The sequence below is a fragment of the Astatotilapia calliptera genome, chromosome 9 (assembly GCF_964374335.1).
Source record: "Astatotilapia calliptera chromosome 9, fAstCal68.1, whole genome shotgun sequence".
Lineage (NCBI taxonomy): Eukaryota > Metazoa > Chordata > Actinopteri > Cichliformes > Cichlidae > Astatotilapia > Astatotilapia calliptera.
This window is the reverse complement of record NC_137430.1, coordinates 29,434,810-29,447,313: the sequence shown is the minus strand read 5'-3', so window position 1 is coordinate 29,447,313 and position 12,504 is coordinate 29,434,810. Positions and strand designations below refer to the sequence as shown.

Sequence of the window (12,504 nt, the reverse complement as noted above, 5' to 3'; positions counted from 1 at the left end):
TTTTACTTTAAACATGATCCATATTTATTTAGAGTCACAAAGAACAACTTTTATTACTGTCATCTACAACAAATTAGGAATGATGTTGATGGCTTAAAGGCTAAAATAATAACTTACATAATAAATAAATAAATACATCTGCAAAAAGAATTACAATTAAATAAGTACAAAATGTTGTCTTTGCTCTGATGTTTTGTGGTCTCATTGTTGCTTCATACACTTATCACCGGAGGACATTTCAGTTCTCCCTGTGGAGAAGAAAACAGAGAAATATTTACAGTTAGAAATATTTTACAGAATATTTTATTATTACTGTCTGTTAGGCTGATCTATAGTTTTGTTTTTGTACGTTACTTCACAGTGGGAGTCTGATATTATCGTCCATCAGTTTCACACCAGCAAAGGCTAATGAGTGGCTTCCCCCTCCTACATTTTTAGAGGTTTCCTTTCATCCCATATCTCTTTATAAAACACTGACTTCACTGGATGTGAAGTCAGTGTTAATTAGTCAGTGGAATTAGTTCCTAATTCCATAGTTGAACTCCACCTCCACCATGCTGGGATACAGTTGGTGACAGTCGCCAACCTCGTGTGCATAGTGACACCAGCTCTCCTGCAGGTCCTGGTTAGAGCGGCCCAAACCAGTAGCTCCCAGTGGATTTCCAGAAAAGAACGTCTGCTGTCACCAGGCACAGTTTGAGATGATGGAGCTGGAGTTCATTCAACCGCGAGATGAGAGATTTGAGGCAGCTGAAAGACGCAGCGACTAAACTAGACGGGAGGGGATTTTCCAGTGATAAATTCACTGTAGTCAACGTATCGTGCTGACTATGATGGAAGATGGACGTTTGGCAACTTAGTTTAGTCGGGTGTTTCCTTTAGTGGAACTCAATCCAGTAATCTTGTTTGCAGAAGAGTCACTTTGAGCGATGTCACCTTTGACTCACCTTCTCTATTTTGTCTTTGAGCCACTCAGAATTTGGATCAATGCACCATATCTTATTTTTATGCCGCTTGTTGATGATGCTAAAAGCAGAAACACAAACAAGTGAAACATGTTGTTACATCAGTGTCTCAGTGCAACATGTATAATGTACTCGTTATTAACATGGAAAATTCAGAGTTGTGTTTAAATCTAGGCTTGCTCACAGGAAGGCGTGTTGCCTGCAGCGATAGCGTGGTTTTTGTTCAAAGCAACTTTGGATTGTCTTTACTTCCTGGGTGATGACCTTGTGGCAGCACGGCAAACCCAAACTCTGAGCTGAGGAATGGGCTGCATGAAAAGAGAACAACAATGAGCTTAATCAGCATGACATGACACGAGTGTTATTGTAAGTATGAAATGAACTCAACAAATATTAGGAATACTGCTATTATTCATGATTATTAAATGTTCCTGAAAGTCATTGATAATTTTCTCTTAATTTTGACATTAAATGATTCCTTTCATTCAAGAGATTTTCTTAAAAGAAAAAGAAAGTGGGCTCTAGATCTTTACGTGACCCCTAGTTTCTGTTATCCAATAAAAAATTATTACAACTAAGCAAACAGGCATCAGGTTTCTCTTAAGAGGATCAAAACGTGAGATTTAACCTCTAAAAGTACATTTACTGATTGAATTGCTGTATTGAGGTTGTTTGCACTCACAATAAAACTGTCAAAACAATATTAAACATCTCTCTGGTTGCATTAAAGTTTGAGATACAATAAAGATAGTGTTTCCTTCTATATAGTGAAAACACTGCAAACACCATTAAAAGAAGAGCTGTACCTTTCTGCACAGAGACGAGCATCACGACAGGCAGACAGAGCAGGAAAATCCAGCGGCTGATGGAGAGAGTCGGACACATCTTCATGAGCTGAAAGGCGCCAAATCTGACTCTGGATCAGTGCTCTAAGCAACTTTGTTAGGCTGACGCTTGTGTGGTCTTATATACTGTAGTTTGTCACAAAAAGAGGAAATGTGGAAATTGAGCAGGCTATTCTGAGGAAATGATGTACAGCAACAAACACTCCCACTGTGTGTTCTTCATGTCTTTATATGTTCACGTTTGTTGTTTTCTTCTCCTTTCTTCAAACTGGCCACATGCTGCCATCATCACCTCTTACTCGTCATCACGCTCATAGCTAGATTGATAAATTGTGGCTGATGTGCAATCCATGCATGTACTCATGCCGGACCTTGAACTTTGACCTATTTCTTCACCAAATAGGAGTTATCATCGAAGGGTTTTTCAGATCCACATTTTTAGCTTTGAACAGCAGAATCCAAAGCTTGACTGTGTGGTTGTAGCAAAGCCTCCAATGAAAGGGATTTTCTTATTGTCTATCCTTTTTTAGGTTGGTTCCTTTCAGTACACCACCCTACAGTTAAAGTTACATGTTCAGTGGACATTTTTGTAACTTTTTGACTACAGACAGAGCTCATTTAAAAGTATACATTTACAGAGTAAATCAGGCCGCCAGTTTTCTGTCCGTAAGACAACACCAACTGCACAGAGCTGCCATGAAAACTGCTGTTTAAAATTAATTTAAACAATCTATAAAGCATGTAAGAGCACAGCGTGTCATGCCTTCTATCCAATTAAAGCCTTAAAAACATAAAATCATTTACCAGAGTGCACACTACACCAGAAAAAGAGCAAGATAGGGAGAGAGGAAAGTGAAGTGTAGTTGGGATCCAATTGATCCAAAGGAGAGAGCAGAGTTCTATGTTCCTACCCTAACCTATGGCCACAACACAAGTTGGGGCCATAGTATTGAGTATTGACTGAAGGAGTAAGATCAATGATTCATGGATTCAAGCAGCTGAAAAGGGTTTCTGGACTCAGACTCAGAGATCATTCAGGAGGAACTCACTCCATCTGCTCCACATCGAAATAAAATTAATCTTCTCTCTTGTCTAAAAATTGCTGAGGTCACAACATGACAACTGACAGAGAAACACAGGGCTTAAATACACATGGGAGTAACGCGGTAATCAGACCTACAAGACAAAGGAAGCAAAGCAGAATACATTAACAAGGGACAGCCTGTCAAAGTAAAACAGGAAGTATAACACAGAGGTGCAGACTTGACACTGAGCCCGAGACACAACCAGTGTTGGCTAAGTTACTTTGAATTAGTAACTTAGTTACATTACTAGTTACTTCTATCAAAAATAACTCAGTAACTTACTTAAAGTTACTCGTTACTTTCAAAGTAACTAGTTACTAGGGAAAGTAACTTCGGTTTTATTCAAAATTCTCTTGTTAATGTCTTGATTCCGGAACTGGAAACCCAGCAAGAGTGCCAGTCTTCGAGCTTGCTTACTCGCCACAAGTGCACTGTGCCACCTACCAATTGGAAGGAAAAAATAATGTGCATAATTCCACGAGAGAAATCCCACGCCTGGACCGTCGTTGGCCGCCGCCATGATTCTAGCCTACGTCACAGTGTATTGTGCGGTTTTTACATCCAACACGAAAACTGCAGTCGTGGTGCTTTCGTTTGTACTCGGAAACTCGGAAATTCTGCCTTCCGAATAGGAAGATGTAGGTAACACCAGACTGCAGATGAGCTGCATACAGGGCTGGACTGGGACAAAAAAATCGACCGACATTTTGACTAGAGACTGGCCCGCCATTATAGGAAAAAAATCACAAAGCCTTTGAATGAAAATAAACACTGTTGTGACAGTGATGCACTGTTCTATATATGCATCAATCTATCAATCATTTGTTGTAAGATTCAGATAATTATTTGTTAAAAACGAGACATTTTAAATGAGAATAAGAAAGAAAAGTATTTCTTTGTGCCCACCTCTCCCTGTTAATGCCCTACCTGGCCCCCCTGGCAACACTTTGCTAGACCCGCCCCTGCACAGTTACCAGCTGTCAGCTACATAGAAAAGGATCCTGGTGTTATTTGTCTCTCAGAAACAGTTCATAACTTCCCTTCAACTCATTCTTGTTACCTAAAAGGTAAACCTGTTTCTCCATCACAGCTCTGATGATTCAGTAAGGACATCTCCTGGTTTCATCTTCATGTTTCCCTCTCACCACATATCCAGACCGATATCATGACCAGCTCCAGCAAACATCAGCTGATACTAGAAATTAATATTAAATAAATTCTAACAACAGCTGATCAAGCTTAAACGTGCTGCTGTTGTTTAGTGCGACATCCACTGGTTTTGTCTTTCTGGTGCAAAGTGGGCGATAAACAAACAAGAGAGAAAAGCCGATCAGCTGATCATTGATCAGTTTCATGATTGAAGTAGAAACAGGAGAGGCAGGGGAGCGAATGAGAGAAGAAGAGGCAGCTGTGCAGCATAAAGACACAGAATAACTCCAGCTTTGTGTCTTTTTTTCTATTCTAGCTGAAGTACAGGACAAAATATGGAAAATAAATCCTCTAAAATATTCTTACCAAATTGGCTCTTTCTTCTGAAGACATTCACCTGGGACAAAATCAAGATTTGAAAAAATAAAGATTAACTCACATCATCTGTTTGATCGGAACCACTAAGGTCTACTTGGGTTACGTGTACAGCTAGCAGAGGTGGGTCTGAGAGCAGTCTTCCTGACTTCATGTGAGAGGTCAGTGTGTCACAGCTTCTAAAAATCAGTTTCAGCCTTAAAGTGTATAACATCACAAATCAGACTCTGCAAGAGAAGAGAGAGCAAGCAAGAAGGAAGTGCTGAGTTAGACTGTGTGTGCTACTCTGTTTGTGGGTAACAGAGCCGAGTCTGACAGCAAAGCTATTAATTTACTGGCTGATTTATGTTCCTACCCTCACTTTTGGCCACATGTTGTGGGTAGTGATTGAGTGTGAGATCTGTTATTCGGGGGTTTCCAAGAGATTCAGAACTGACAAACTAAAATGGTTAAATGTCAATAAGTCTTATTGTAACTAATGAAACAGAGAAAGTGAACCTAAAGGATTGTCCCTCAGGAGACAGATTTGTTGTTTCCTGATGCAAGGACTCACAGACAGATGGTTCATTTATTCAACTGCATACCTTTCCCAGTTCTCCAAGATAAGCTCATCCAAAGCTCCTTTATAAAGTCCAAATCCTCTTGGAATGTGTTGCAAATGTAAAACTCTCTAAAACTCAAATGTATTAATCATACACAGACACACTTGATAGAGAGGGATGGCAGAGATCAACACATGGAGGACAAGGAGGACTAGAAAGAGTAGATCATAGTTTAAAGCTGAAGAAAGGAGCTTTGTCTAATAGGTGTCTGGACTCATCCTCAGATCATTCAGGAGGTGTTCACAGCAAAACTGATAGTGCCCACATCTAACAGAAAGAACTGAGGTTGTTTGAGCAGCTGACTAAGACACCTCCTTGGTAAGTTGTTTCTGGCAACTTTGGAGATTATGGGATGCATTCGCATGAATAGGAAAACTCAGAATATAGCAAATCATAAACACAGAACACTACAGCAACATGAAATCACAGACCAAGGAAGGGTATTAGCAACAGTGCTCCATGTTGAAAGATGTCACAGTTCCTAACATACCTTTAATAGAAAGTGGGAAAGTGAGGCACTCTTGAAGTATAACTGGTTTCATTCAGTGGGTATGATTCAGAAAAGGTCACTTTTAACTGGCATCACGTTAAGACAAGTTTCCAAAGTGAGGATGTCCCAGTCTGTTACATCTCCTCTGCTGGCAACTGTAGTGGGAGGGGCAAAGGTGCAAGGAGAGGAGCATAAGTTACCATGGTGATGTACGCTGATAAACAGTGAAGCACTTTGGTTGCACAGAGAACGCAGGGTTAACTAAATAAGCCTGAATCATCCTGCTTTGTACAGGCCTCTGATGTCTGTGTTTGGGTACCTCCAGGGGCGATTCTAGGATCAGAGCTTTGGGGGGGCTGAGCACCCAGAGAGCTGCCCGGCCAGCTGAGATACACTTTACTCGTCACAATGAGACTTCTTCCCTGTCTCTTTCGGTCCCTGCATCCTCCCTGTCCTCATCGTCTGTTGTCTTCGTCTCCTTTATCAGTCATCGTAATTTTACCATCTCTGTGCAAGTCTGCAAATTTCTTTATTAAATCATAAGATTCTTAAATTCATCAAGTCTCTCTGTGCCTGGGTCCTCGTCACAAAACATGACATCACTGTTTTGTACATTTTAACAATTTAATCCCCACATTTGTGAAAGAAAAACAAAACACTTTTTTGAAAAGTCTGTAACAAAACCATCAAATCAGATAAAGGTTATGTAAATGCTGCTAAAGAAGAATGGATTGGAATAGAAAAAATACATTTCCTAACCTTAATTACTGGGGAAGAATAATGACTGATGCTCATAGTGAGTAAAAAAGTAAACTGAGTGCATTTTTTGGACAGAGATTCACTTTTAATGCGTATGTATAATATAATACAGATACATAAAAAACACTCCCAAAACAGAATAAATTATTACAAATCAATTATTACAAAATATTTAAAAAATATATATATAAATGGAGGCAAATTTGCCTCTGGTAGAATGTATACAATGCATGAAAAAATCTTTATTGCAGATACTAATTTTGTGTTGTAAGATTTATGAGTTTCATGCTTTCATAGTGGTCCTTAGGAGAGCTTGACATTTTATCAGGTGGTCCACACTGTAAAAAGTTTGAGAAACACTGATAAGTGTCTGTGTGCTTTTAGAAAACATTTAAAGCTGCTGTGCAGAATCTTTGAAACAAGCTTAAAACATATTTAGAATGTAAACAGAGCATCTGCTTCTCTTTGCAGCTTCTCACTCCACCAGGGCTGTTTCGCTCTTTCTGATAGTGTGCAAATGTGATGCATGTACTGCAGCAGTCATACAGACAACTGGACGGTCCAAAGGTTGGCCTACCTATTACTGGCTGAGGTTTTAGTAGAGTTGCGGCTGAACCACATAAAAATATATAATTAATTTTAATCTCCCCGATCAATTATAATGTTATGTTGGAATGTTGTTAAAGAGGGTCAAAAATGTTTCAACCCAGTTTGTTTTGCAGATTCTGTACAGCAGCTTTAATATAGGGAGGACACAACTTCCAGATTGTGAGTAAAATCAGGTTTTTTCTCTTTGTCAGTTTAACAGTTTCTGTTGTGCCTGTCACTGTTCCCTGTCTGTTTTCTTACCTGGTTCTTCCTGACCTTGTACTTTCTCCTCACGTTCCCCTCTTTCCTCTCTCCCTCTTTGGACTGACAATCATACACAAATAGATTGTATTCAATTAGATGAAAAATTTAATTAATATATAAAAAATACTATTATGATCACTAACAAAAAGTTCTCTCTCAGTGTACTTTCAACCAAAAGGCAAATAACCAAACCACATGAACATCTAATAAAAGATAAACATTGAAACACTGATCCAACATTATTCTTGATTGATGGATCATTTGATTTTTACACTTTTACCTGAATGTGGCTCCTTTTTTTGAAAAAACTTCCTTATATCCATTATGAACCTGGCTGTCTCTCTGTACACAATGCACACACACACAAACACACACACACACACACACACACACACACACACACACACACACACACACACACACACGCACACACACAACAGGAGTCATAAGGTTAATGGGCATCCAGTAAGTTAGCTAGTTAGTATCCATTTCAAGCAGGACAGTGGTAACCACAGCAGGCTGCGGACAATTATAAGTTTTAGATTTTAAATACGCTGTATACATTTCAATGGGAGCAACAGGACGGTCATATGTTGCTGATTTTACTACGGAGCAGGACGGATTGTAGGGTAGCAAACATTGTCGGAAACACGTTTTCAACACTGCAGGTTACCTGGGTGTAATGTTTTTCAGCTAAAAAGAAACATGGACTGACTCCTACCTAACTATATAAAGAGTAACTGAAGGTTAAATGCAGCCAACATGTTTTAGGCCAGGCACTTACACCTCCGCTCTGCTGCGTCTCAGCCACCATCGCTCTGGCAGAAAGGCGCTAGAGCCAGAGTAGGGGAGAGTTGAGCTGGAACAAACCACTTTGCGGGGGGGAGGGTTATCTATACTTTTGTTGTTAAAATGTTCCATCTCAACCAAGTACTGTATGCTTTTTATATTTTTAGTAGTGTGTCACACAAACAGCAAATATTGTCAAAAAAGTAAGAAATCTTTGGGGGTGCTTTGATTCATTTTGCGGTTGCTGAAGCACCCCCAAAATGGTCTAAAATGGCCCCTGGGTACCTCCCCACATTAACTATGACAGTTAGTGTTGTATTGTCACTTTAAATCCTGACAGCAAATAATAAATAATCTCACACAGACTAATGAAACAAATCAGAATTTTAAATACTTTTATTAGAATTTGACATCAATCTCATCTTGAAGACAGAATAAGGTCATTTGAAATATTCATATTTACAAACATCTTAACTAAACAGTTCCATAAAATCTGATTTTTAAGCTCTACAAATAATTTACAGAAATAATAAAACGTTTCTCAGCAGATGTTTCTGTAAAGGTTTGAACTGGAAAATGCTTCTGTGGCTGCTTTGCTTCAACTTTGTTTGTTCCCACATCAGCTTCTTTTAGAAATCACTGGAGGACACTGCAGAGTTTTCTGTGGTGTGGAAAGAGAGAAGGTGACATGAAAAGAAGACACGACAAAAAAAAAAAAAAAAAAAAGAAAAGAAGACACGAAGAAGCAACATTAGAAAAGTCCAGAGTCTTTGTATAACCTTTTAATTCATTTATAATCTGAATACTTCAGTTGGAAATGTTGTTTTTTCTAGACTTTGTGCCCACAGTTTGATTTATATTTTGTTTCTGACCTCGTTTATTTTCTTTTTCAGCCACTTCGTGTCTGGTTTGAGAAAAAATGTCTTTCCTCCTCTTGTTTTAACCCTGGAATAAGAAAAGAAAGGAATAAGTATAGAGAGAGGAAGAGAGAAAGGCAAATCAAAGGCTCACTCCTCGTATGTAGATGCAAAAATGCTAATATTTGGATACAGCCCTACATTTTATTTACATTCAAAGGAAGTTCTGCTTACAGGTAGCCAGGTGTGCAGCCCTGTTGGTCTTGTTTAAAGCAGCTGATGATGTTTTTTGTCCAGTTAGGTGCGACATGGCTGTTTTTCCTAGTTTTAGAGTACTCAGCAGCATGATAGCAGGAACTCTCCACGTGGCCAGCCCCTGCAACACACCATCACACATTATACTCATTATTATTCAGAGCTTGTCAGACTTTACACAGGATAAAATGAACTGTGTTCTCAGGTGATTTATAAAGCTACATAAATGTTGTACTAATTATTATGTATAATATAAAACAAGTGGTTTTAATTAACCATGAAAATCTTCAAGTTGTGCTTTAAATTTGTCCAGAGTTTCTCCAAGTAGCTAAAACAAATTCCCGAATGTAGTCAGCTGCAATGTGTCAACAAACACCGGCTCTGTTACAATCTACAGTAGTTTCAGTTCCTAATGACAGTTGTTGAGTTGCATTAAGGTCAGATAGATTCATAACCACTTTGATGAACAGACTTTTAGCTGATGATACTGAACTGTCACAACAGAGCAAACTCCAGAAATACACAAAAACTCTGATACCTTCTGATACGATGATGAGCATCACCACACTCAGGGAGAGCAGAAGAATCGGGCGGCCGGTGGAGAGACTCGGGCACATGTTCAGACGCTGAAAGCACCAAATATGAGTCTGGATCTAAAGTTTGTTTGTTACCAGTTGATGAACTGGTCAGAGTGTGAGAGTGAGTCATCTTATATACTGAAGCTTGTCACTGAATTAGGGGCTGTTTGGTGATGTATTGACACACAATGGAAACATGACAACCACACAATGCTGTGGTTGGTAGCTTTCTTCCTCCAGTGCTGAGGGTTGTTGTTTAGTTTGTTCCAAGCTAACATTTTCTGTAATGAGTTGAAGCCTGATAATATGCAACCTAAACCCAAATATGAATAGTCATCCAACAAGCACTGACATTTTATAGCAGTAGCAGCAATATTAGCAGTTGTAGCCGAATTAAGCTGCTGTGAAGCAAGCTCTGGTCTGCATGATTCATGATTATTGCAATAATAAGCAGCACTAAAAGTAAGAATTAAAAGATTTATTTATTTACTGAAATTAGTGTAGAGGAAAGTTCTGCACCCTAAAGGGAATTTTACACCCTTTCGTCAACCGTATGTCAAATAAGTCCAAGTCCAGCTGCTGGATGATGTATTTAAATGTTTCGTAATATTTTTAAACACACATGATTCTTAAGTTGTCACCTCACATCTATGAAACGTTGCCTGTAGCTTACTTGTTTTCTCCTCTGTGCAGAAGTCCTGTTTTGTTTCCCTGAGAGGCAGTAATCTGAAATAGGATCTGTGGAGGAGCGATCTGACCCGCTCCTGTTGGCGTTTGAGCTCAGATCTTCACGAACTAATAAATTAAGATAAATAGTTCACTGTAAGTAAAATCACTTAAAGTGACCTTCCTGAGCCCTGTGTTTGAGTTCAGCCTGCACATTGATTATGAAAATTAGCATCTATGCAATAAATTTAATCAGCTGTTTTTCCAGCACAACACATTCATTTTTCTCTCATATTTTTAATCCCTCATGTAAATATTGACACTTAACCATGTTATATGTTCAAGCATTTTAATTCACCTGGTTAATATAATATAATATAATATAATATAATATAATATAATATAATATAATATAATATAATATAATATAATATAATATAATATAATATATAGAGAGAGAGATGTTCCCTTGGTTTGTGGAAGGGCTTTCCACAGACCGAGCACAGGGACTCTCTGTGACGTGATCAGTTTTGTTCATGTTAACCTGCGGGTGTTGATTTTATTAGTGGTTTGCACCTCCTACATGTAACTTTATGGGGGTTTCCTTTCAACAACCATCTGCAATTAATGGGTGACCCAGTTTTGTGGTCAAATCTGAAAGTACTTTCCTCTATGACTTTTGTTTTTAACAGCTTTTAATGAGTGGTCACCACAAAAACCACCTCTATTCTTTGTCATTTTCAACAAATATACACCATAATTTACATGCTTAAGATTACTGGGGTCTTTTTTTAGTAATCTTTAATACTCCACTGGTCACGTACAAATTACATGATGATCCATTTCCAAACTTTATTAATAAGTCGTTTGAACTCAGGGGAAAATGTATGTTTAAAAAGCAGGTGGAAAGAGAGGAAGATAGAGGAAGCCATGATCATGATGTCATCCACTGGTTTTGACTTTCATTATCAAGTGTCATCATTACAGCCATCGCGGTGTTTCGATGGGTGAAGTCGTTAACCAGTAAGCATATCATGGTGTCACAGTTTTGGTCATTTTGATCAGGCATTTTCAGTTTCTTGTATTAAGGTGTTTTTACCGATTCTTTAGTTTTCCTGTTATTATATTCCTAAGTTTCAGTGTTATTCTGGTTAAGAGTTTTGTTCTTAGGTTTACTTTAGTGTCTAGTCTGCGCCTGTCATATTTCCTGTTTTACTTTGAAGGTCCGTGTCTCGTGTTAGTGTGTCGAGTGTTACTCTCCCCTGTGTTGTCATTATGTTTCATTGGAGTCAGCTGTGTCCTCATGTGTGTATTTAAGTCCTCAGTCTCCTCGTGTTCAGCGTTGCTACGTCTGTGTTCCCTCCCACATTACACGTTATGTGTCTTTCAGGATTTTGTGCTGGTCATGTTTGTAGTTCATGTACCAGCCCAAAGTTTAGTTCATAGTCGTCACGGTTATTTTCCCATAGTCGGTTCTCATAGTCACTTCTATTATTTCCCAGTTTAAGTTTTAGTTTAGCACTCGTCACCATTCTTGTAGTGTTTTTATTTTTGCACTCTTGTAATCGCTCCAAATAAAGGCATGTCTTCAGCCTTTCACCAGGAACCGTCTCCTCACCTGTGTCTGCTCCTGGGTCCACACACACCTTCGCTCGGTCTGCACTGCAGAACGTCACACGTGGATAATGGTCCTTTCTGACTCTGAGCATTTACACAGTTTACAAAAATGGATTTTTGTTCTATCAGTATAAATAGAATAATTCTAGAGTGTGCTGCCTCACTAATAAGTCTCAGATCCACTGTCCTGGACTACAGTTGGTGGCAGTCTGCAGCTGCATGAGCACAGTGGTTAGAGTGGCCCTAGGTCAAGATGATGGAGTTTGAGTCCGTTCAAGCAGGAGACGAGAGATTTGAGGCAGCTGAAGGACGACACTACAGCAAGATTAATTAGCAGGGAGGTAATTACAGTAATTACATTTTCTATTTCGTCTTTCAGTGATTCAAAATCCTGAATCATGCCTGTTTGCTATCTTAAAAGCAGAGACACAATACATTTTATCATATAAATACTAAAATATTAGGACATGGTATTTATCTTATCCTGAGATATTACGTTTCCCCCCTTGTTGTTATCAAATAAAAGCTAAGAGTCATTCACCACCTCTATGGTTTCAGATGATGTGGTAATAAGTCATCTGTGAAGACATAATTCCACAGGGAGTCGCCATTACACATGG

At 38.8% G+C, this 12,504-nt stretch overlaps 2 protein-coding genes across 2 annotated transcripts; both read right to left on the bottom strand.

Moving 5' to 3' along the window:
• Nucleotides 1–2,134, bottom strand: LOC145431149 (uncharacterized). The gene is made up of 4 exons (XM_080306611.1): nucleotides 1,772–2,134; nucleotides 1,150–1,273; nucleotides 948–1,026; nucleotides 1–248 (listed from the first exon to the last, which is right to left on the bottom strand). The coding sequence occupies exons 1-4, from the start codon at nucleotides 1,854–1,856 to the stop codon at nucleotides 213–215; spliced, it is 324 nt and encodes a 107-aa protein (XP_080162737.1). The 5' UTR covers nucleotides 1,857–2,134; the 3' UTR covers nucleotides 1–212.
• Nucleotides 2,135–8,289: 6,155 nt separating this feature from the next.
• LOC145430853 (uncharacterized) lies at nucleotides 8,290–9,720 on the bottom strand. Its single transcript, XM_080305829.1, has 4 exons — nucleotides 9,562–9,720; nucleotides 9,003–9,144; nucleotides 8,784–8,856; nucleotides 8,290–8,572 (listed from the first exon to the last, which is right to left on the bottom strand). Exons 1-4 carry the CDS (start codon nucleotides 9,638–9,640, stop codon nucleotides 8,531–8,533), a joined length of 336 nt encoding a protein of 111 aa, XP_080161955.1. The 5' UTR covers nucleotides 9,641–9,720; the 3' UTR covers nucleotides 8,290–8,530.
• Nucleotides 9,721–12,504: the final 2,784 nt, after the last annotated feature.

Bases quoted from the DNA above. Each gene is read 5' to 3' on its own strand.
- LOC145431149 (XM_080306611.1), bottom strand. From the start codon at position 1,856: ATGAAGATGTGTCCGACTCTCTCCATCAGCCGCTGGATTTTCCTGCTC. The intron at 1,274-1,771 runs GTACAGCTCTTC...CTTTTCATGCAG, and splicing joins GCTCGTCTCTGTGCAGAAAG to CCCATTCCTCAGCTCAGAGT. The intron at 249-947 runs GTGAGTCAAAGG...TCTTCTCCACAG, and splicing joins TCAAAGACAAAATAGAGAAG to GGAGAACTGAAATGTCCTCC.
- LOC145430853 (XM_080305829.1), bottom strand. From the start codon at position 9,640: ATGTGCCCGAGTCTCTCCACCGGCCGCCCGATTCTTCTGCTCTCCCTG. The intron at 9,145-9,561 runs GTATCAGAGTTT...GGTGTGTTGCAG, and splicing joins GCTCATCATCGTATCAGAAG to GGGCTGGCCACGTGGAGAGT. The intron at 8,573-8,783 runs GTCAGAAACAAA...TCCACACCACAG, and splicing joins TGAAAAAGAAAATAAACGAG to AAAACTCTGCAGTGTCCTCC.